Source organism: Phaseolus vulgaris, chromosome 7 (genome assembly GCF_051622355.1).
Source record: "Phaseolus vulgaris cultivar YP4 chromosome 7, ASM5162235v1, whole genome shotgun sequence".
Lineage (NCBI taxonomy): Eukaryota > Viridiplantae > Streptophyta > Magnoliopsida > Fabales > Fabaceae > Phaseolus > Phaseolus vulgaris.
Window position 1 is genome coordinate 4,190,930 of NC_143504.1, and position 25,770 is coordinate 4,216,699.

The 25,770-nt window shown below is 28.9% G+C and overlaps 3 protein-coding genes across 3 annotated transcripts; 1 reads left to right on the top strand and 2 right to left on the bottom strand.

The window, feature by feature from the left end:
* Window positions 1-12,759: 12,759 nt before the first annotated feature.
* Window positions 12,760-14,253, top strand: LOC137828612 (uncharacterized). The gene is made up of 4 exons (XM_068635258.2): window positions 12,760-13,547; window positions 13,662-13,745; window positions 13,825-13,892; window positions 13,995-14,253. The coding sequence occupies exons 1-4, from the start codon at window positions 12,885-12,887 to the stop codon at window positions 14,026-14,028; spliced, it is 849 nt and encodes a 282-aa protein (XP_068491359.2). The 5' UTR covers window positions 12,760-12,884; the 3' UTR covers window positions 14,029-14,253.
* Window positions 14,254-17,744: 3,491 nt separating this feature from the next.
* On the bottom strand, window positions 17,745-18,576 carry LOC137828613 (photosystem I reaction center subunit N). Its single transcript, XM_068635259.2, has 3 exons — window positions 18,331-18,576; window positions 18,187-18,233; window positions 17,745-18,065 (listed from the first exon to the last, which is right to left on the bottom strand). The coding sequence occupies exons 1-3, from the start codon at window positions 18,548-18,550 to the stop codon at window positions 17,934-17,936; spliced, it is 399 nt and encodes a 132-aa protein (XP_068491360.1). The 5' UTR covers window positions 18,551-18,576; the 3' UTR covers window positions 17,745-17,933.
* A 1,440-nt stretch (window positions 18,577-20,016) lies between these two features.
* Window positions 20,017-23,190, bottom strand: LOC137829507 (methyltransferase). The gene is made up of 8 exons (XM_068636314.2): window positions 22,958-23,190; window positions 22,520-22,593; window positions 21,778-21,920; window positions 21,618-21,664; window positions 21,414-21,522; window positions 21,208-21,269; window positions 20,782-20,896; window positions 20,017-20,515 (listed from the first exon to the last, which is right to left on the bottom strand). Exons 1-8 carry the CDS (start codon window positions 23,117-23,119, stop codon window positions 20,364-20,366), a joined length of 864 nt encoding a protein of 287 aa, XP_068492415.2. The 5' UTR covers window positions 23,120-23,190; the 3' UTR covers window positions 20,017-20,363.
* Window positions 23,191-25,770: the final 2,580 nt, after the last annotated feature.

Here is a 25,770-nt window from a genome sequence, read left to right on the forward strand (position 1 = left end):
AATTGGTTTAAGTCGACTTAATAAAAATATAATTGATTCTAAATCAAAGATGTTGAACAATGAGGGATGAAATGGTTCTGAAATCTTTAAAAAATGATATTTTTAAAATTATCTCTTGAATATTTTAGCAAATTTTAAGATAAAGAACAATAAAAAAATAAAGGTTGGAAAGAAAGAATATTAGAGATTTTTAAACTAGTTTAATTCACTCTAAATCTAAACTCGGTTTAAAAGAATAAACTTGAGATTAATTATTTAAAACTTATTGCAAAACAACACGACTACATATACTTAATTTTGAATAATATGCAACAACTATAAAATATGAAGGTTTTTTTAAAACCTATCAAGAACACTATAAAATATGGAAACCTACAATACCGACACACCAAACCTAAGTGAGAAAGTAAAATAAAATCAATTAATAAGAAAATAAGTTAGAAAGGTATATATTGAATGTGATTACATTTTGAACAAGTGAACAAAAAAAACATCTCTTAAAAAAAGTTTCGCAAATTGTTTCATGAATACTTGTTCATTTGAAAAGGCTCGAAATATGTTTTTTTGAAAAAGAAACAATCTTAAACACTTTTTACAAAAATAAATGTATCTATAGTTTCAGTATTATTTCAATTTAAAAAAAAAAACTTTAATAGTCAATTAAAAAATTAAAGTAACTAAAATTTTCACGTGATAATTGATTATGTATGCAATTGGTATTTGGATAACTTTCAAATAATCCATTATTTTTTCATCATAATTAATTATTAGCTCAAAATAGTTGAATTTATATTTTTTTTAAGTTTGAGTATTTGCAATAACGAATTATATTATTATTTAATTAATTAAATGGTTCTTGATAACATTTTTTTAAATAATAAATATTTATGGGATGTAGTAAACATATGAAGCTCATTTAATTTACTTATAATTACTAATAGGGTGATGATATTTTGACATCTATTTCACCTTACATTCATAATAAAATATTAATTTTTGTAATAAAAAAATTATAAATCTCTTCATTGATAATATAAACAAAATGTAAAATATTCAAATAATTTTTAAAATTAAAAAAATTATAAATAATTAAAATATTAATATTTATTGAGATATAAGATGGAGTATGGGTGTAAAAAAATATTTTTGTTACTAATATAATAAATATATCACATACATTATATATATATATAGATCTGCGGGTTGGGATAGAGTAGCATATTAAATATATGGAATATAGAAATGTAGTTCATCTTCGTTTATAAATAGAATGATAGTTTAGGGGACTTAAAAATTTGCAATATAAATTATAAATAATAAAAAAGAATAATTTTGGACTCGCTAGTTGTTATTTATTCCACTAATGTACCTACCTAGTAGTTTTTCATTGTGTTATTTCATAAAACACTTCTAATTGTTTATTTTCAGTAAAAATTATTAAATTTATGAAACATGCATCTAAATTATTGACCATATTATATCTTAAAATATTGCAATAGAAACACAACAATGCTTTCATACAAAAATAAAATGGGAATCGAAAATCCAACACATTCTTTTACCATATTTTACATAATTAAAAAATAAAAGGGCGTTGAATTCTATTACATCAGTTCACTCATATTACTTGATGAATATTCATATTAATAATCCTATTTTTTCCTACTGCAATAAATTAAATACACTTAAATAATGTCTTTCCCATATATTTTTTTCCTTATTATACTAATGTATTAAATATTATTTTTTTAGTATTTAAAAAAATTAATTTTAGAAAATAAATTGAAAAAAAATAGTAACAAATATATAACAACAATAAAATTTTAAAAAGCAAATATTAATCTTTATTTTATTTTTAATGTGAATTTCAGCCTGGGTTTACTAGTCTTGTATGAAATAGTTCTCCACCATTTTGTGAGTTGGGCTTCAACTTGAATTGGGAATGGTGGCCAACGGACCAAAATAAGTCAATTTCTTTCTTCACCTCCATAAATTTTTTATGACAATTTTCCTTTTTTATTTTCAAAATTACCCTTTTACAAAAGGTGTTAGGTTTATTTTTTTCATTTTCAAATTGTATAATTTATAGGTTTATAGATTTTCTGAGCTAGTTATATTTCGAATTTTAAAATTTAAAATGTATTTTCTGAATTGAATGTACATTCCAAACTCTAAAATATTTAATTTATTATTAAATATAAAAAAATCTCCTAATATGAAAAATATTTAATACTTCAATAAATTAGTTAACGATGATTTTCATCAAGCTATTTTTAAACTCAGCAAATATATTTTGAACTGATATCAATAACAAATTTTAAATAGGTTATTTTTATTTATTGTCAATAACAATTACTTACATTAATAAATAAGTTGTTTTCAAATCTTGTTGGTGATGATTTTTTGCAAACTTTTTAATAGATGTCGTTGAAATTTTTTCTTATTTGACATTGAAAAAAAATACTAGTCAAAATTGACCAAAAGTTTATCCATTTAGCAATAGAAAAAAAAAACTATGATCAACTTTACATAAAAGACTGAACTCGTAATGTCAAATAATTCTACAAACATTACCAAAAAGTAAGGAAAAAAATTCAAGATATGTTGAAAAATAATCTCGCTAATATTCACATAAAAAAATCTTGAGATATCTTTAGTTTATATGAATACAAAAATAGTAATTTTAATCGAAAAAAATTCCTATTAACATTTATATTAATAGAAAATAATTTTATTGTCGTTGATAAAAAAAAATACTTTAATCAACATTAATGAGAAATAACTTTGTTAATGTTAACAAAGAGAATTTTGACTAATGTTAGTTCAGAGATAAGTTCGATTTATATTTGTAAAAAATTATTTTAGTTAACACTGGTTAAGAAAATTTTCAATTAATATAAATTTAAAATAACCATTTTACTTTAAAATATTATTTTACATCAATTTAATAAAGAGAACTCCAGATAAGGTTGATTTCGAAATAAAACTAATTTCCATAAATCTTTATAATACTGATTAAAAAATAACTATAAGAAATTTTAATTTAAAAAAAAAACTTTACTTGTGAGACTGATAGAGGAGAAATTACAAAAATAAAAACACAAAATTATAAGAATAAAATTAATTTTAAATTCGTATTTTTTAAAGATAAAATTTGATCATTTTTTGAAATTTCATTTTTTTTACTTAAACAATATATTATATTATACAATTTTTTAAATTTTCTACAATTTTTTTTTCTAAAACAATCTATTTCCAAACACATTATTAAAGAATGAATATTATAATTGAATTTTTTGCTTAATTTTAAGGCATTTTATTGTAAGATCAACTGAATGAACGGTTTATTGTAAGATCAACTATGCTTAATTCACAAAATGTCCTTAGAAAAATTACACATGCAAATTCTTATTTACATGTCAGCAAATGCCTTATTAATTTAAAGATGAGATCTGATATATTGTTTTTTTTTTGTTACTTACTTTTAAGGCATTTTCTTAACAAAGTCAACTTCATTTTCTATTAAAATAAATTTAAATTAAATAAAAATTATGATAAATAATGTTAAGTTGAGATATATTCTATCTAATCAATATATGGGAGTAGAAATTACAAGTAAAGTAATATTATATTTTAAGAACAAAAATTACACCTACATTCCAGAAATTATAATAAATGATACTTATTTCTTTTAATTTTGAAATATTTTTTATTATATTTTAAATAAAATAATATTTAATTTTCTATTTTTTAAATATTATATTAACTAAAAATTAAATAAAAATATAATAAAACATAAAGCTTTAAAAGAATTTTTACAGAGAAAAAAATTATAAATAAAATAAGATAGTAAGTTTCACGTCATTAAAAACATAATAGATAAATATATAATTTATTAAATAAAAAATACACATCTATTGAAAAATTATGATTTGTGTATTAAAAACATAATAGATAAATATATCATTTATTAAATAAAAAATACACATCTATTGAAAATTTATGATTTGTGTATTAAAAATATAGATAAAATAAAAGGTGTATTTTTCAAAACTTGAACGGATGCGAGTGTTATTTAGTATACTATTATAATTTTTACTCAATAATATAATAATTTAATTATTAGCTTATTTGATTATATCCATCATTATTGAATTATAAAAAAAAATATCGAATACTAATAGATTAATTTTCTAAAATTGTAAGATGTATTTGTTCTAAAATAATAATAATAATTTTGAAAGAGACAATTATGATTTTAAACGTTTAATAAGATACTTAAAAACAACATAGGAAGGTGGTCCCAAACCATGACCATGATCAGTGCAACATGTTACGTCGTACGAGATTTAGTCCGTTGTACGGAAGAGCGTATGTGATAGAGTTACGTAGCCGTACAAAGAATTGACATGTAAACATTGGCGTAATGTAATAATTAATAAACACCCCAGTTACTGTTACTTTAGTTTTCGGAAGTTCTTCCTCCGAATCACTCTCAAGCTTAATTCAAAACTACCACACATTGTTACTTTAGCTTAGGGAGAAAGTTATTTATAGACACAAAAAAAAAAAATTCACACTAATTTAAAATCATTTTATTTTAATTAAAACTAAAATTGAAATATAAAAAAGTTACTGTGGAAATAAATATATATATATATATAAAATTCCCTTTCTTTATTAGTTTCATAAACTGGTCAGCATTGATTAGTTGTATATACAATATAGAAAGTGATTTTCTAAAAAAAAACACTTTTAAAAGTACTATTCTTTTTATATTGTTTGATTCTAAATTTGCTCACAGAACCAATCTATATTGTTGAATTGAAATCAATTAAAGTTTAAAAAAAAAATCGGCACTTGAGACGAATACATACTTATAAGTCTTGGCTCAAGAGAAAAGAGAAGTTGCTATTTCACAATGCAGTGAATCACAATTTAAATCTCCGTGTTCATATTTAGAGCCCAATAAATCATATATTGAATGAAAAATAACAAGAAAAAGAATTCTCATGTACATTCACTTAAAAACAACTATAATAAAATTTAAGTTCTGAGTAATTAAAATTTATTTAGTTTTAATCTAACAATTATTTTTATTAATTTTAGGTACAATAATGTGTATACATTAGTTTGAAAGTATCATTGAAAAATCATCTTTACATAATTTTGTTTTTATAAAACTTTACATTAGACAACTTGACATTTTAGTTAGGTTGATACTCAGGTGTTAGGAAAATAAAAACATATTTTTTTTCTTTGGTGTAGATACAAAATAGACACTTGTGAAAGTAATGAGCAGACAAAAAAATTAAAGCAAAATAGAATAATGACGTAAAAAAAACTTTTAAACTTGAGAAGTAAAATTCACAGGACCTACTATAAAAAATGTTTCTACTCTGAAAGTATGATTATAATATTTGTTCATCTCACTTTGTAAGAAAATGCACAAGCCCATTTTCTGCAAAGACAAGCCAGAAGGTAAGGATGACAAAGATTGAAAACTTTTGAATCGAAAAGTTGTTGTAATGATTCGAAAGTATATTGATAGAAGTTTGTTTGAGCATGTGTCCACATATACAAATGCTTATGAGTTGTGTGGTCAAAGCGTGAATCTGTGATTCAAAAGAAAACTCCAAGAAATAAAGCATCTCTTGTTAAAAGACTGGTGAAACTTGACTACTAGTATATCCTAACTTTCAGGCAATGAACTGAGTACCAAAAGTGTCTGCTACTCATCATCAATCTTCATATCTATCTTTGCCAATTGATTGACAAGACCCTTAAATGAATTTAAGTGTTTCATCATACTTTGACCATTCGTGTAGTTAAGTTTCGCCAGTCTTCTAACCAGAGATGTTTTATTTCTTGGAGTTTTCTTTTGAATCATAGATTCAAGCTTTGACCACAACTCATAAGCATTTGTGTATGTGGACATATATGCTCAAACAAACTTCTATCAATATACTTTCGAATCATTGCAACAATTTTTCGATTCAAAAGTTCTCAATGTTTGTCATTCTTACCTTCTAGCTTGTCTTTGCAAGAAATGGATTCATGCATATCCTTACAGTATAAGTGATCCTCCATCACGGGTTTCCGATAGGAATAGTTGTCTGTTGTCAACTTGAACATGTCTCAATTATAAAATACTTCTTCCATCTTGTATCAGAACCAAGTTCTAATACCACTCTTGAAAACATCAGAACTAATTATCCCTCTTTAGTATATAAAAAATGGGTACTTGCGGAAACAATAAGCAAACAAAATAAATTATAGAAAAATAGAATAATGACACTGAGAATTTTTAATGTGGGAAAACCTTCTCAACTTGATAAATAAAAACTCACGAGACCTAGTTCAGAAAATGTATTCACTATGAAAGTGAGATTACAATATTTGTTTCTCAAACTCTAAGGGTAACACTTAATCTCACCAAACTAGGATGAAATACAATAACTCTATATAGCCTTTCCCTAGGAATTTTAATCTCACACTATGGTGGTTATATATTCTCTCATTTACTCTTTATGTTGCTCTTTTCACTTGTTTGTTTTTTTTCTTCCTCACAACTTCCCTCCCTTTATATATAGAATGAGAGAAAGTCTTCAACATAAAGAGATTATAGATAATTAATACTCGTTACATTTTCAAAATATATCTTCAACTTTTTAGATTGAACTTCATAATTTTCAAGAGAAATTAATTCCAAGACTTTGAAATGTTCATAATTAAATATATTCTATTGATCAATGATCAAAATTCATTAGTCACAGTCTCTTATTAATTAAGAAAGAATTCCTAACACAAAGTTCAACCATAATCTATCATTACTTAAAAAAACTATTAAACAATAAAAAAACATAAATAAAAAAAATTAGACCAAAATTTATATATAGAAAAATCTACAAATCTAGATCAAACTACCCATAGAAACTAAATACCTAAATAGGTAAATCCCGTAAAAAAATCATCACAAAACAAAGAGAAAAAACAGATAATAATTTTTTGTAGAACATCCAAATTTTCTAGAAATTTGAACAACATTGTCTTCCGTCTCATTTTTTTTTAATCATTCATTTTATTTCAACTGTTTTTTCATTAAAATTATAGATTTTTTTTATTATTATTTTTGTGTTTTTTTTTTCTCTCATTCACAGAACAAACATTTGTATTATATTATGACGTAGTTGGGAAGTAAAGATTTTAGCGCCTAATTAACCCGATCCATCGTAGATCTGGAAAATAAAAAGTAAAATATTTATATGAAGCAACTCTTTAATTTATTATTTACTATTTTAAATAATATATGTCCGAAATGGATGGTATTAATTTTTAAAACATGAAATGTAGCATTGAGCAGCTGTCACTAGGCCCCAGGGTAGGTAGGTATCCAGTAGCCACAAACACATTCTAGACAGCCCACATTTTTTTAATGTCAATTTAAGGGCATGTTCCTGCTTTGGATTTATGATTTACTCCACAGTGGGAAACAGTGAATAATATTTGAGAAAATTATAGAAGGACACCAAAGTGACCACTAAAGTATAGGAAAAACACAATGTACCTTTCGCTATTACCATTTACCAGCTCATGGAAGTTGACACTTTCGAAGGAGACTAGGTCAACATATTAATGGGCCCAAACCCATGCCAGATATTAGCTGGGTTTCAACTCAAAACAATTATGATGCCCTTTAATAATACTAATTATTATTTTTTTTATTTAATAATATTTTTTAGTGTTTAGGGTTTTTATTACTTTCCACAAAAGCCATAAAGCCTTTGCATATTGCATGTATTAATTCTTGTGCTATGTATTTGCATTATTTAGGCCTCCTTTTCTTGGCGTTAGGTTCCTCCAGTTGTTTCCTAGTGTTTCAATAATGAGCATTCATCACCATCTCCTCTCACTAGAAAAATAAAAAATAAAAATAAAAATAAAAATAAAAACCTCATAAATACTAGGAAGCTTCGTTAATTATAGTTTCCATGTTGGAACAGACAATTTCAGTTTGATTGATTAGTGTTATTTTGAACCAAACATTGACCATTTGGTTGTTGTATCAAATTTTAATATTAGTGACGGGTGGCTCAACTTTTATGGCTGCTGGGACTGTCTCTATTATTCAGTCAATTCTTTTGTACATAACAAAATTAAATAATCAAACTTAAAAACTAAGCAAATCATGGACATGAACATTCCATTTGATCTTATCCTAATTCACGCTAATCATATTACTATTACAGATTATTCGGTTAATTATTCTAAATAATTTAGTTTTTATTTATGATTTATTTTATCTATGAAGCCTGAAAACATATTCATAGTAATTAAATCTGATATGAGCCGAGTCCACAATATATTCGTTATCAATAAATTACTTTATGAAACTTAAAATTATTTTGGTGATTTTTTTGTTTTAAATCACATAAATTTCTATTTATCAATAGAAACAAAACAGTGCTCGCATTTTACTTTCTAAAAGTTAAAAGAAATATTATTATTTAAAACCAAATATATTAAAATTTATTTTATTATTTCATACACTACAAGAAAATCATGAAATAGAAACTAATTTTTAGTGACAAAAAAAAATTAGTTGTTAGACTAATTTTTTTTTTTAAATTAATGTCTATTATTTAGCAAGGTTTTTCTATCAAATTTAAAAATTAATTGGTAGTTAAAACCTTGGTTGCTAATTAGATATTAATTTAAAAATTATTTAACAATAATAAAAATTAATTTAATTTTTTTTTAAATGTTATCTAATTTAGTTAGTATAATAACTAATTATTTTTATTTCTAAAATTGGTTTCTATTTTTTAATAATATATTAATATTATGTTATTTATTAATGATATTAAACTTATTGAAAAGTATAATCATTACAAGATCATTTATAATTTAATGATCTTATAAGATGGTCTCATAAAATTTTATTTTACTTTAAGTGAGTTTTATTATAACGTATCATTCTAAAGTTTTGCTGTGAGTTTTATAAGACTTATAATGTTTCTAATTTTAACTTTTTTACAATTTAAAGAAATAATGTAATTATTTTAATAAAATATTTTTACTTTTAAGATTCAAAAGATTTTAAATCTTAAATTTAAGAACATGAGTATACTGCAAAAGATTTTTTTTTATAAACTTATATCTTAATTTTAATATTCAGCTAATTGAATTCTATGAAGACAACTATATTTTGTACGACTTAAACTAAAAGTTGGAAATTAAATAATATTAATTTATATCCTATCAATAATTAAATAATACAGATTAAGCTACTTTTGTATATTTTCTCTGGGTATTGTTAAGTTGTCTCCGAGTCATGTAGTACATTGTACTTGTATTATTTGACCATCATCACGTGCATAACACCTTTTTAATAGGTAAGATTAAGAATCGTTATTCACATTCTCAATTATATTCATCTGTTGCTTTCAAACAATTATTTTTTTGGTAGAAAGGAACAAACGGATAGAAATTTGGGATAATTTAAGAAAAAAATAAGAAAAAATAAGCAACTTTTTAATTTTTTTTAATTAAGAGTAGATATAAAAATTAAAAATAAAAATGAAAAAATTATATAAAAACCTATACAACATAACATGTAGATAAGTTAATTTCAATTTCTAATTTTTTATTTTTTCTTTTTCTTTTTTTATCTTAAAATATTTTTGTGATTTTTTCTAATTATACCCTTATTATATTTTATTTCGTCTTGAAATATTACTGGCATAAAATTTCAAATTATTCAGACGAGCTTCTTAAACAATCTGAAATGTAAATACTTAAATAGACTTTCGTGTCTACCAATTAAACGAAATTGATCATCACTTCACTTACACATGTTGATTAGTAATATGATAATTTTTTATAAAAAGAGAAAAATATTCATTTTCAAAGACCATTTATAATAATCAAGCATATTATGATATTTTTCAACAAAAAATACACTTTTAGCTTATTAATATATATGTTGGAGATCCTACATCGACTAGAGATTAAAGCCTTTCATTGTATATAAGTGGGTGCAAACCTCAATCCTATGAGCCGGTTTTATGGGGTTGAGTTAGGCTTAAAGTCCACTTCGTAATATGATATCAGAGCTCTTTGAATGAAGAGTCTGCTGCGCTTCTCTCTAATTTTTATTTCAAAGTGGGTTTTCCTTCTGGTAATGTTAAAACCTCAAAGTTTTCTTTTAATTACTACTGACACTTTTTCTGAGCTTTTTCCTAAAGAACAGGATGTAAAGGGGATTCAACTTACATCACAACAGTGTCAATTCCTTACCAACATTTTGCGTCAGCAAAACCTTGAGGATCCTGCCCCTCACACTCAAATTAATCAAGCCGGCACCATCTCTACGGATGAAATCCCCAATACTGAGCATTCTTCAACAGGTAAGTTTCTCTCTTCACTATCTTCTATAAAAGAATATTGGATTATTGATTCTGGTGCCACTGATCATGTTTGTCACAATTTGAACGTTTTTACTACTTATACTAAAATTAAACCTGTCTTAATTAGTCTTCCAAATGGCCAAACTGTTTATGCCACATATTCTGGTTTAGTACGTTTTTCTGATCGGTTTTATTTGTCTGATGTGTTATACGTGCCTCATTTTCAATTAAACTTAATATCTGTTTCTAAACTCACACACCAACTTAAATGCACTTTAACTTTCACTTCAACCCACTGCATTATACAAGACAATCTCACTCAAGAGAGGATTGGTACAGTTAAAGCCACCGCTGGCTTGTACCTTGTCACTACCTTGCCTGCTTCTAGTCATTCTAAACCGCATTGTTTTTCTCCTTTTATTAATTGCAATATCACAGACAAAACACTATGGCATTATAGACTAGGATACCCTTCATATGAAAGATTACATGTCTTAAGCAAACAATACTCTTTTATTACTGTTGATACTCATCATGTATGTGACACTTGTAGTTGTGCAAAACAGAGAAAACTTCCTTTAAGTAATACTGTTACCTCTGCTATTTTTGATCTTGTACACTTTGATATTTGGGGACCATGTTCCATAATTTCTATGCAAGGTTTTCGTTATTTCTTGACTATTGTTGATGATTACTCGCGTTATACTTGGGTTATTCTGCTGCATAACAAATCTGAAGTGCGTCAACACATCATTAACTTCACTGTTTTCGTTCAAAATCATTTCAAAACTAATATCAAAACGATTCGTATTGACAATGGTGTTGAGTTTGCTATGTCAAATTTTTATGCTTCAAAGGGAATTATACATCAAAAATCTTGTGTTGAAACACCACAACAAAATGACATTGTAGAACGTAAACATCAACACATACTAAATGTAACCCGAGCCTTACTTTTTCAAGCAAATCTTCCTCCTATTTTTTGGGAATTTGCTGTAAATCATGCTGTTTTCTTAATAAATGCTATTCCTACTCCATTACTTGATAACATCACTCCTCATGAAAAGTTGTTTGGAAAACCATATGACATTTCCTTATGAAAAGTTGTTTGGAAAACCATATGACATTTCCTTTCTAAAAGTGTTTGGTTGTCTCTGTTATGCCAGTTCTAATATTTATATATATGTATATATTTGAATTTATTTAAAAACTGTGTTATGTTGTTGAGATTTTATTTATATTTTATGATTTATCAATAATAAAACGTGTCTCCCGACACACTTCTGTAAAAAAAAATACTGGTTTGAATTTAGATTGAAGTGCATGTACACGTGCAGACATGTGTTTGAATAGTAAGCAATAATACTGGAATTTGGAATATATACAAACGGATTTAAATGTTTTAAATAAAAAAAAGATACATTATATATTAAAGGTTTGAAGCAATTTGAAAAGACTATAAAGAAGTTAAATCGAAGAACTTCATGATTTATTAAAAATATATAAAGAATATTATAATGAATTTTGAAATAGTTATGAGGTGAAGCTTGTCCTTTTGAAGACGAACTCAATGCACACGTGCCCACATGCCTATGTGATTGCATGTGGATGCATAAATCCTAGTCAACTGCGCTATGCCCCAAAACATTTTCACAGTCTCTCCACTGATGCACTTATGCATCAAGCTTTATCACTTTTGCAGTGCTATTAATTAAAATACTATTAATAAATATAATACTTTTATTTTATTTTCCCTCTTCATCACAATAATATATAGATTATTTAAATATTAAAAAATATGCAAAGATGTAATTGATAAAAAAGTAACTAATGTAATTTTGAATTTTATAAAAGAATTGATAATTAAAATGAGACAGAAGAGTAAATAATTCATATTTTTATTTAGTGTTATAAATAATTATTTTCATAGAAATCTTAAAAACATTAAATGTAATGGAGCATGTGATTGAAAAAGGAGAAACAATAAAAATACAAGGTGGATATAATAGTTAAAATGTAAAAAAGTTAATGTTATAACTCTTTTGTTTGCTAATAGACTGATTTGACAGACATATGTATTGTGAAAGAGGAGGAGAAAAAGGAGGGGTACTAATGTATACTAGAGTGTGTGTGCAGTGTCTATGTTCAGAATGTTAACGTACTTCTTTTTAGCATTCTTCCTTCCTACCAATCATCATGAATACTGATAAAAACCATTTTTTGGGAATCCCTTTTAGTCCTATGATTAAACAAAACCCTTTACTAAACCAGTATATATAGTTAGATTGTTCCTCTAAATTGGGATAATAACAGTGATGATAAGTGAAGAGAGAAAGAGGTGCATAGTATAGTAGTAGGTGTCCATGTTTTGTTTGTTAAGAGGGTACACAGTGCTTCGCTGTCTAGCATGTGAAAGGGGTGTGGCTCACCCAACTGGCACTTACTCATTGGCATAGAAAGGCTAATGAGAGGAGAATGAGGACAAAAAGTAGTGTAGGATTTATTTCACTCTCATTCTCTATGCTCTTTTCAACCTCCTATCCAAATCCACTCTTGTTACTTCAATATAACTTGGTGTGTGTGTGTGTGAGAGGACATTGCTCCCCAAAACCAAAACCACATTGCCATTCCGTTAATAGGGTGTGCAAGAGTTTCATATTTTGTTCCATTCTTTTCTTCCTTTTACCACTATCACTCTCTCATCGTAAATTGGAGACTCCTATATTTTCCTATATACTAGGAAAAAAGAAAAGTAAAGACAGGAAGATGAACACATTTGGTTCAGAAATACGCAGCAGTGGGTGTGAGTCTGGCTGGACTCTCTACCTGGACCACTCTTTCCTTAACCAGAATGCTTCTTCACATCAACACAAGGACAAAAGATTCAAAGATGAGGACTCTGGGGAGGAGGATTTGTCCATGCTTTCTGATGCTTCGTCTGGACCTCCTCATTTTCCACACTACGACTCTTACTTCAATGAACATGTCAATGGTTGCTTCTATTCACCTTCCAAGGCTGTGAAGCTGGCCAAGAGTGCTAAAAAGAAGCAGAAAGTTAAGGAAAATCAACACCTTGAGGATCAACATCCGACTTTTCTTCATGACACTGCTAGCTCTCCTGTTTTTGACTTTTCCACTGTAAGTTTGATATGTTGAAAGCCAGGAGTTTGAGCTTGCATTGTTTACTATTTTACCAAAAATGATGAACCGCTTGAACGCGTTTGTTACTCATGGTTCTTGAAAATTTTGCAGGAAAATGTCACAAGGGGCAACCAGCAAACATCTGTAGGGAGTGTGGTTGATTATTCACAAGGCTCTTCTGCAACTTATTTTGAGGTACTTGACTTCTATTCTTTTGATTTCACTATTTTACACCTCTTTGAAAGACATGGCTACAATATTTATATTCTTTCAGGGAAGATCCTCATTCCAAGAAGAACACTTCGGTTTCTTACAATCAAAAAATGAACTTGAAGACAACAAGTAAGTTTCTTCTTGTGTGTACAGAAAGAAGAAAACAGATTTCTAGATTTCTACATTTTGGTTGTGATTGAGATTTTTTCATATGCATTCTTTGTTTGACAGATGGTACGGAGGGAAAAGAATGGGAATAAGGTGAATTATATATCAGTTCTGCTAATGGCTGTCTCTGCAATGGATGGAGAATCGTGGTGTTGAAAGGGACCCTGTACCTTTCTCTTATTTTTTTTTCTTTTGTAGTCGTTAATGTAGTGGGAAACAACATGAAAAGACAAGTTAGATTTTTTTGTTCACTTTTTTGTTTTTGATATCTTATTTTCTTGTCAATGAATGATGATTACATTTACAAGGCAGGCTTTTCGTATGTGTCTAAGGATGCTCCTCTTTTGTTTCCATGAAGCCTCACTAGCACTAACAACAGTGAAGGATTTAATATTCAATTAAAAATGAAATATAACCCATCCTTATTTTTCGTCCTTTTCGATTCACGCGAGCAATAATCTATAACTTCAAATACAAAATGTTAATTTGAACTCAATAGTATCATCTGTTCTACAAATAAACTAAAAAGAAAATTTCTAATCATAAAAAGTGAGGAAAAGACTAAGATAATTTGAACTCAATAGTATCATTTGTTCTACAAACAAACTAAAAAGAAAAATTTCGGGGTAATATATGCAACTGATAAGTATTAAAATATAAACTGACTAAAACTAAAAACTAATAAAATTTCATTATGATATAATCTAAAGACTTTATAATTGCTGCCGACTTTATATACAAACAGTGGTCTCACGAATAATTCAGATTTAGGTAACGTGACCCTTTTGAGAGTTAGGTAGGATTGGTTGTGATTTAGATTTGATTAAGTAGAATGTTTATATTAGTAGTTGTAATAGCCATGATTAAAGGTTAAGGAAAAAAGGGACAAGGGGTTTAAGAGTGTTGGGAGGAGGGATGGGCAATGAGGAGGTTGTAGAAAGAAAAGGAAGAAATGTGAAAGTTGATGTTGGAATATTTGGCTCATTCAAGCTCTCTGGAGATCTGCCTGTGATCTTCCTGACCCAAAGAACATGACCCATTTTGTGTAGTTTCTCAACTTTTATTTTCTCTCGGAACAATCATCTTTTAAAATATCATATTTCATGTTGGTTTCTGTGCTCTTTCTCCCTCCAATTCTGTCTGCTTCGAAACTGTCGTAGGACTTTGATGTCATCCACAATTCTCCCTTTCATTTTTTTATTCCTAGTTAGTTCCTATTAAAATAAAGGACCAAAAATCTTGCATGAGTCCAGAAAGGTTGAAAAAAGCTAAAGAAAAAGATATCCATTCAGAATCTAGGATCACAAAATTATAATCTCAATCCACATGTTTTCCAGTACATAATAGTTCAGTTATTCTATCTATGTATCAATATATAACATTTTTCTATTCTTGTTTCATTTTCTTTTCTTCCATACATTTCTTAACTTCACTTATATAAAGACTAATTTGGCTCATACAACCAACTACACGCACTACTGATATGACTAATTAACCTATCTAGTTTTAAATGATAATTTTTAAATAACAAAGAACAATCTTTTGAAGTTATACAATGGTAGTGTGGATAATGAAAAGTTAAAGATGCAGAAGAAACGAAATTGTAGAGAGAGAAAGTAATTAAAAAAAGAAGATATTCCGTGGCTTGCGGCATTCCATCGAAATGGATAAGAATGAAAAGGGTGGTGGTGGGAAGGAAACATCTGTGTTCTTCCAACCACAACCAAACCCCTCTGTCATTGTAAGAGGGTAAGGAGGGTGCTTTGTTTCTTCCAACAAGTTTTTTGTTTTTTGTCTCATCTCTTATTTATGTGACAATGCCCAATTTAGTTTGGATGTTTCCATTTCTCTGGACAATTTCTGCACTCTTGAAGATTGATAGCTCTGTGCCAAGAACATGAACATTTATTGTATAGTCTGAAACTATATCTGATTTCTCATAAATATGTAGTCATTTTTTTATTATAAAAAACGAATAAAATTCAGTAATGTATCTCATAAAAATAAGCTATATCACAGATATATGATAATGTCCTACCTATGTTAATTTCTCCCAGGACTTGAATTATACACACTGTGAACATACATCACTGCATAATTCATGTCATGGTTGAAAGCAAAGTGTATACTGTAATTACTGTTCACTATCACATTGAAAAAGTGTAGCAGGCAAAATCATTCTTCCTTTACCTTTTAGTCAAAACCTACACTTCAAATCCCAATGGAATTTTATTTTCTTTTGAAGTGTAGAGTGTTATTTTGGTAAGTAGTACTAAATTTGCAGTGTTGAATCTGGGCTTCACATGTGGGACAAGGACTCTCATATACAGCTTTTGAGGACAGGATTAGCAAAGCAAGTGATAAAAAATTTGAATTTTGATCCTTCACAGTGTTAGTACAAACAAAAACATTGGAGGAAGGTACCCCTTTCTACAGGTGAAGACGGCTGCAGATTTTACTTCAAATGTAACTTCATAAAGGAAATTCATTCTTATAAGTAAAGTTCATAATAAGAGTTTTAAAATTCAGATCTTATGGAAAAGTTTCATTAAAACATGATAACATATTAAAAGAATTAGAATTAAAAAAACTGTGTCTAGAACTGAAAAATATAAAAAAATTCTATGTCAACTGTCATATTTTCAGAACATTACATTTAAACGGAATTAAATTTTATAAGACTTAATTAAGTTTTAATAATTTTATAAATTTATGTATTTTAAATTAAAAAAATCCATTTTATTAAATATTTTAAATATTTTTTTACTTCTATTTAAGTATCATATTATTTTATCAACTTACACATTTTTTCTCTTTAATCTTTCACAGCTCATCGATGACTCATTAATGGAAGAATTGGAAGTGATTGGAGAAAGAAGAAACATAGTTGATAAATGAGTTGGAAGCATGAAAAAAAAAGTTATGATATTATATTAATGACAAAAATCAAACGCTCAAATACTTATCTAAAAATAAAAAATATTTTGAACACTTAATATAATCAATATTTTTCATTGAAACTTAATTAAAAATAAAAATATTCAAATTTATGAATTATTTAAAATTTAATTAACTTTTTATAACGTAATTTTTGTTCACTGTGGGAAGGATGAACTCTTATATATTGATACAAAGTTATGAATAAGATATACAAAATAGGGGTATTTCTTTGTTCAAATAATTTTGAGATTCAGTCAAATCCAAATAAATTGACTTGAATTTTCTATGTGCAAATCCAATCCAATGCGAATCGATCCAATCTCGTAAAAGTTAGATGCCTGAGTTAAGTACATTGAACTCAAAATCCAATTAAATTTAACTAAAATGATGATAAAACAATATTTATTATTTGAAAATTTAATAGTTTATTATTTTTATTTTATAACTATATTTTTTATGTAGTTCTACTTACCATATACAGTGTTTTTGTAATAGAAATTTTCAAAAACATCTAAAAATTAGTGTTATTTATCTTTTAGATGGCATTAGGTTTGGAGCTGAGATTTAAAAAAAGATAATTAAATGTGGGTTTAATTAGGAATTGTGAGCATGAAATGCATGTGGTGATTGGTGAACCTAAAAGTAAAGTTTGACCATACCACCAAATCATTCCTTGGATTAGTCACAGATTTATTTTTGAGGGAAGACTTTGAGGCCTTATTAGTCTGCCAAAAACATTTCATGTCCTTTGAACAAGTCATGGCAATGCAGTGAAATGCTTATCTTATTATGTACATACAATTGCCACCATATCCAAATACCCCACAAGGCTGGAATTGCGGAAGACAGTGAAGAATGTGATGCCATCCAATGTAAAATTAAAGTCATTAATTGAATCACCTGAAAAGGTTGTACTCAGAGGATTTGAAGGACACAGTAAATCACAATGTACAGGGTTCCTAAGTGGATCTCTAGTGTACAATTCCATAGGTAGAGCTACAGTCTACAAAAGCAAATTCAATGTTATCTGATAAGCATAGAAAAGTACAACAAGAAAACCTTTCACTTGTTCTTTTGAAGCCACTCAAGGATATCCTTTTCTGCATCCGATAGCTCCCCATCCCTTCTCTTCAATGTCCCTTCCATCAATTCAAAGTAATCCTTGTAATTACGTTTGTAATAACTATCCAGCCTCTGTACACAATGTGATACAAAATTAGACACACCATAAAACAAACGTTGAGTGGGGTTCACTAGACAAAATAATCTTCATTTGGCAAAATATAAGAACATTCTCAGCTAGTGATTTGTTTACCTCTTTGTCATTTTTCTCCTTGTTTTCCTCTGATTTCTTCTGATACTCTGGAGATAATTTCAACACAACATTTTGATGTTAGCAAAACCAATACAACTTGTTAAAGCTCAAGAGTAAAGAAGGAGAATGGAGAGAAATGTGTACTTTGAAGAAGCTGAGTCCTAGAGTCAGGTATTTGGGTGGTGGCAATTAGAGTGCTTAAGACAACGCCTCTTCTTCCCAATTCAATTTTGGTGCTTAGGTTTGGTGTGGATGTGTGTGGTGCTTTCCCTCGTGTTCTATGAACTGCTTGCAAATTAGATGAAGCATACTTGTTTAGTGTAATAGTTAGTGCCATCAATATGGTTTGCCCAATTGAACTCATTGGATATTTTTATTTGTCTTGTAGGTATCTTGTTAAGCAACCAAGAATCAAGAGTTATCCAAATGGATAAGGAGATGAGGCAGAGCAGGACGTGTGGACTAGCTTTTGTAGGGACTAACCCATGAAAAAAAATCTCATGTGGTAATATTGTTAAAAAATTGTATCTACTTTTTTAGGTAAGTCGTGCACATATTTAAAAGTTCTGAATTAAGAGTAAATTAGTGTTAATATCACCACTTTTAAGATAATTTACACACTGTTTTTATATCACATAATTTTGTGGAAATTCAACATTACGACATTGATTTATTCCCCCATTAACATAGATCGGTTAATTTAGGACCATTGCCGAGGGATTGTTTACTGTGTTTGACCAGTGTTAGTAAATTTAATTTTAGATGGTGTCTAGGTTCTAAACTTATTTTTGGTTAAAAGCGAATTTAAGGTGAAGTGATTTTGATAAAAGTTTAAATACATTGGCAAAAATTACTTTCTAGGGGTGGAAATAAAGGCATGAAGTCCTGTTTAATTTAATATTATAATATTAAACTATTTTTATAAAAACTTTATTTTGGCTGAAAGAGCAATTAAATATAACTTTATTTTTGTCTTATAAAGATCGGCCTGATCTTATAGGACTGAATATTATCTTTTAATAAAAATTATTTTCTTCTATTTTGATATGTCCTAAATTATTTATAATACTTCATTTTATCTTTAATTTTCACTTTTATTGCACACAAACTCCATTTAAATAAAATTATATTCCACTCATTTAAAGTTTCAAAACTGCATAATATATTAATATTTAATATACGGTCAATATTATTTATGTACTTATCAACTCGCAAGAATCTAAGTATTTAAACTAATCAACATAGTGAGATTATTTACTGTAAAGTTAAAAAAAAATACTGAATACAACTACGGAGAATCGAAAATGTTCACAATTTCATTCTTATATTATCTTTTACTATTTTAATAGCTTTTTTTTTTAATTTATCCTTTATACCGTTTAAATGAATAATAGAATTACAAATTTTCTCTTTCATATCTATCTTTAAAACCTTAAGTGAGTCATTAATAATAAGAGACATGTTTTGTTTCTAAGAGAAATCAACCTCTTAGATGAATCTTGGAGAGTAGTCTTTGTCGGCTATAAGATATGCTAAGTTCTGACAAAAATAAGGATAATCCACACCAAGAAAATTAAGAAATTAAAATGAGTTTCCTTTGTTACACTATTTGTTGTCCACACACATCACAAGTGATATTTGAACAATGAACTTCGAAAGATGCAAAGACAATAATTACACCGCATTACCTAGTAGATATAAATTGTTTATCCTAAGATGCATAAATATGGGGTGTGGTATGGATCCTTAATACAAAATACGACATTTAAATAATATAAAAAAACTACAAACTTCATGATCAAAGGGGGAAAATAATCTTGAGAAATCATGTGGGAATAGAATAAAAAATCTCTAAATTTAATTAAAAACATGACATTTCTGAAAGTGGGAAGATAAGTTATCTAGCTATACCCCAGGTCAGGTCGCTAATAAACTTCCGTTTTATCAATTATAGAAAATACCTTTGTGCAGCATTACCTGACGTGTCTTCTCCCTTGCCACGGGTTGGATTTATGAATTGATACCCACAGTGAATTCTCTCAATTAGAGAAGGAAAAGATCAACAAATCTTTACTGCTTTATATCCATTACACTAAATTAATCTAAAAGACAAGTAAAACAAAATATATATTCTGTTTCTAAAACATAAGCATGCCTGACCTACCTACACTGAGGAATCAACTGACCGAAGTTTCCAGCGAGTCAGACCATAACATGACAGTTGCCAAAAGTGATATCGTGGCAGTTTCAACCCGAAGACGATGAGGTCCAAGACTAACAGCTGTAGCACCTGCTTCCATCATCAAACTCGCTTCATTCTCGGTGAAATCTGGAGAACCACATGGCAACATAAACTAACGTTAGTTCGATTTAAGCAGAAAATAGGTATATTTATTCCCTCCAAATAAACATAGCAATAAATAGGCAAGCACACAAGGTTAACACAGTGTTATTTTACCCTGATGATGAGAGGGAGAATTCACCTCAGGCTCACAGCCAACCTCAACTTATTATCTTATCAGTTGAACTTTCATCATGTCCAGACATTTGGTGAAACAAAAAGATGAAATTGAACTGCAATAAACATATACTAACCGCCTTCTGGTCCAATAATTATTAAGCCACTGGTTTCCTTTTCCAATGATGTCAATGCACTAAGAACAGGAGTTGCCTTCGCTGTCGCAACAAGAGCTAGCTTTGATTGTGCTATCTAAGGGACAGAAAATAGACCAAATTAATTAATGACATCAGCATAATAAGTTCATTAATTCTATTATGTATCATGTATATCAATTAAATTGCCAACAAACAACACAAGGATCAAATTCGTTGTTAAACTCAGGAATTTACAGGAAAGAAAAACGACAGCAAGTAGATAGAAGAGTGTAGACATCTAGAATTACAAACATATCACTGATTAATCCTATGGAGCTTATTACAATGTATTGGTTAAAATTATTCTCAAGGAATTGAAATTCATGCATAAATTTCTGGCTAGGTAGTACGAAATGGAGAGCTCACAAGGTTCAAAAGGTCATCAATCTCTAAAGGATCTTTCAGAACCATTTCATGCAGTCGTTGACCTGCAAAAGAGTTATCAAACAAAAAGCAAAATAGGTTGTCATTTTAGACCCAAGTTTAAAATTCAATTCAGTCTGAATGAATCAAAGATTCTGATGGGAGTATAATAATTGTATAATCTCAAATGAAAGTAAAAATACAGTTACATTGTTTCGATGCTGCTAAAATGACACGTTTCAATCTGTCCACCCGATTTTCTGAGATCGATGTAGAACGTTCAGTCAACAGAGGAGTTACACTATCGGCTCCAAGTTCCTATCGCATTTAAACATGAAAAAAAGAAAACAACCGTCACACATTGAAGCTGTAAGTCTAACCAGATAAAATCTCAATATATTATTGAAACATACTGTGCACTTCTCTACAAGCCAGTCAGCACGGCCACCCTTTAGAGTACCTAGACAGGCATCGTTCTCAATGAGGGAAAATTTGGTTGTAAAAACTAAAGTGTACAAAACATGCAACAATTATTAAGTAATTGTAGTTTGGTATAAGACTACAAGAACTTGCCAAAACCAGCAAATACGTGCAATTGTGTATTTTGTGGAGGTATTGATATCAAATCACTCGATGCAACAAAATCAAGTCCACTGCGATCAATGTCCTGTATGCATCCTTCTACAAGACCTCCTTTCCCATTGAAGAGCTGTACCCTTGAACAGCATGATAGGATTATCAACAAAATCTTCTTAAGATCAGAGTGTAAGTGTAGTGCTAAAAAAATGAGAAAGAACTCTCTTCCTTTGCTTCCTTTGAATTAGTAACAAAGAAAATCGTGTCTAAATAAACAACCCTAGATAAACAAAATACTTGCCATAAATCATTGGAAATAATCTATCAAAGCAACTCCCCTCCCATTTCAGTACAAACAAATTAGTAATAGACTCTACCACACAAGATTTGTCGAAACAAGATGTTCGACCTTCATCTACTTGTGATTTACTAATGCCTTTATTCTCCTTCGTAATTGACATCAAGAAATTTATAACTACTATCTTTTTTTATTATAAACTTTTAAGTAAAAAAATAAAAAGATAAAAAGAATTGAGTTTCTCTCATAAGCAAAATAAACTTACGCACTTAATTTTTGCATGATTTCTCTCATTTAAATTCTCCGAAAGCTGATTACAGTGATAAATTGATTTTAACTCATGAAAGAAAGCGAAATTGATATCAAACTTCAAGGAGAAGACAAGTTGTCACAAATCAAACTGTCCTATCTGAATAACGAGCAATCATCAATCAGAATTACCTATCGTTGGTGCTCAACCTCAATACTTTTGTCATATGCCAGAATTCATCACCTTGCACGCGTATAACACTACCCTGCATTGTCCCGGGTAAAAATAAATAAAATAATAAACCCATCTTTAACCAAACTAAATAAGGCATGCAAACCAGAATGACAGTTTAGAAGGGGAAAGTTGGAAAAAAGAATGTCAGAAAGCCGTTAAATGACATTTACAAAACACGACTTACGAACTTTCATCAAACCCTAGCTCCATGAAGCTAAGTAATTTATAAATTACACCCAACAAGGATAATGACAAACGAGTGGTTGCCAACTGAAACTCATTCCAAATTGAAACTACAAATAGTGAAATTGATAAGGATTTGCTGAGTAAACATGATTGTAGTAATATGAAAGAGTCATAAACGAAGAACGGAGAAAGAGGAAGAGAATGAATGCCTTGGAAGGAGGAAGAATTTCGGAGTAGAAGCGGGGAAGGCCACCTCGTGACTGGTCTCCATAATCGGAGGAGGAAGAGAATGTCATTGCACGCACCGTCAGGTTTCGGAGCCATGACCGATTCACGAAGCGAGGGGTTACGCCTCCTAAGGTTTGCAACATTTGTCTTCGGCACCCAGTTCAATTTCAATTTTGAGATTCTTCTTGTCTTCACCAGAAACGGTTATGCTGCGTTTGCAGGGTGAGAAAGAAAGGTTTGTGGCGGGAAAAACCCACTACGGCCCATATAGGTTAGGCCCATCTAAAATTCCAGTCCGTGGACAATTACTTTCGGTTTCTTCTTCCTGCACCCCTACGTTTTTCTTCCTGCACCCCATAATTTTTTAAATCCCGAAACTAACCTTAACCTTTTATTTGAAAAAGGGCACCGTGGTTACCGGAAATTGAAATCTGGGAGTGTGCTACGGATTAATCAATCTGGAACTGAATAATTTTTTTTTCGGATGAGAGGATGTTCTGGAAGCAAATTTTGCATAAATTATTGATTTTCGGATTGTTGAATCCAAAAGCCTAATTCTGTTACGGATTGGTGGACCCATAATACATATTTCTGTTACGGATTGGTAGATTCGGAATGCATATTTCTGTTACAGATTAGTGGATCTGGAATGCTTTTTTTAAATGTGAAATGCATATTTTAAATTGCGGATTGGTGGATCCAAAATTTTAGCGGAAGTGTCAATCCAAAATTTTTCTGGATTCCATAATTCAGATTGTAAAAATTTTAGTATTTTTAAAAAATAATAAAAACAATTTAATATTTGCATAACATTGTGGGAATAGAGGAAGAAAAATGTAGAGTTGCAGGAAAAAACTTCGTTACCTTCTAGAGTTTCTTCCTGTAACTCCATAAGAAGTGATAATCATCTTCAAACTAAACAAAGAGTAAAACATTACTGTTTTGGTATGCTCACTTACGCTGTCTATACTGATTTTTCTAGACTTTGACTTCCCTTTTAAGGTAAACATCAAAATTATGAGAATAATAAGCACTAGTAATCCTAGGTGTCCAAGTCAAACATGGAAAAATAAATCCAGAGAGAACATTGTGTAGTTAGGTTAGGTGGTGTGGATCTACATTTCTAAGCCAATTATAACCCACTCAAAATAAACAAATCCTTGAATTTGATCATAGTGGCTCCGAGTCAGCTCAAAGACACGCCACCATTAGTAGCATGCCAAAATCATGGTTGTAGACCAACTTATTTACATTGGTCAACAATGCACTAACTGTCCCATAATGATAAACTCCATGGTAAATATGTTAAACAATGAACCAAAAAGTTCCATACTGTACACATAATATCTCTGTTTTTAGAACCAAACCCACCAAAAATGAACGGACAGAATCACAGATGAGATAAACATGTTGCCTCTTGGTTTTCATTAATGATGTGTTGTGTGGGCAGGCAGCCGCAAAGTCCACTGCTAGTTGTTGTTTGAAACATGATTTGATTGATATGATTACAGTTATGGTTAATCGAATCAGAAAGTGTATTATTGTTTGATTAAAAAAAATCATTTGTCTCCATTTTGCACCCTCAAGGAAAGCATCAAATGATAGATCCTTCTCAAACAGATCAATGGGCGTGGTTGTAACTTGTATAAGCTAACAAAGAAGGCAACCGGGTGGAAGAAGAGAAATCCACAATTATCAATATCAATGTAAGGTAAGAAGAATATATATATATATATATATATATATATATATATATATATATAATTGATAATCGAAAAGTAAAAAAAAATAAAAATGTCCAACTTAAAGCAAAACAATCAAAATTAAGTGTCTCGAAAATGAATATTAAACATTCCTAACTTAAAACAACTATCTTGAAATAAAGTTTCTGAGAAAATTTCTATGAATATATCTGAAATCTAAAGAGAAGAGAAGATGATATTTGCAAAAGTTTAATCAAACCATCATTTTAACTTTACCTCTCACATGTGAAAATCAATTTCAATATACTTAGTCATTTTATAAAAAAATTGTTTAGAAATAATTTGTAATGTTAAATGATTATCACAATATGACAATGCAAACTAAGATATGACACATGAAAGTCTGCAAGTAAGAATGTGAATCATTGAATCTTACAAGTAGTGGAAGCAAGAGCACAATACTCAACTTTTAAGGAACTCTTGGATACTGTAGTGATATGAAATTAATGAAGATCCAAAATAGATAAAAAAAAGAGTCAGTGATAGATCGACAATTATCAACACACCAAACCCAATCCAAATATAGTTGAAAGCCTTAGGTTAAAGAGTAGAATTTGCATAAAGAAATGTGCCTACACCAGGTGTACTTTTCAAATAACATAAAATACGAAAGACAACTTGATAATGATCTTGAATAGGAGATGACATAAATTGACTCAAATGTTGAATATATGTAATGTTTAGACGTGTGTGAGTTAAGCGAAGAAGTCGGTCAATCAACCAACGATATGTCGATGTGTCTTGAAGAAGTTCGCTTGAAGTAAAATGAAGACAAGTGTTGTAATCAAGTGGAGTAGAAGAAATAGGACAAGAGGCCAACATGCCATTATCAAATAATAAATCAGGAGTATATTTGTGTTGACATAGATCACTGCTATCTTCAATGTGGGCAACTTCAATATCAATGTAGAATCTTAGATTTCTAAGATATTTTATTTTGAAAGTAGCATGAAAACATGAAGTAAGACATTGAATTTCAACAAGATCATCACCAACGAGGACAATATCATCAATGTTAATAAGGAAAGTAG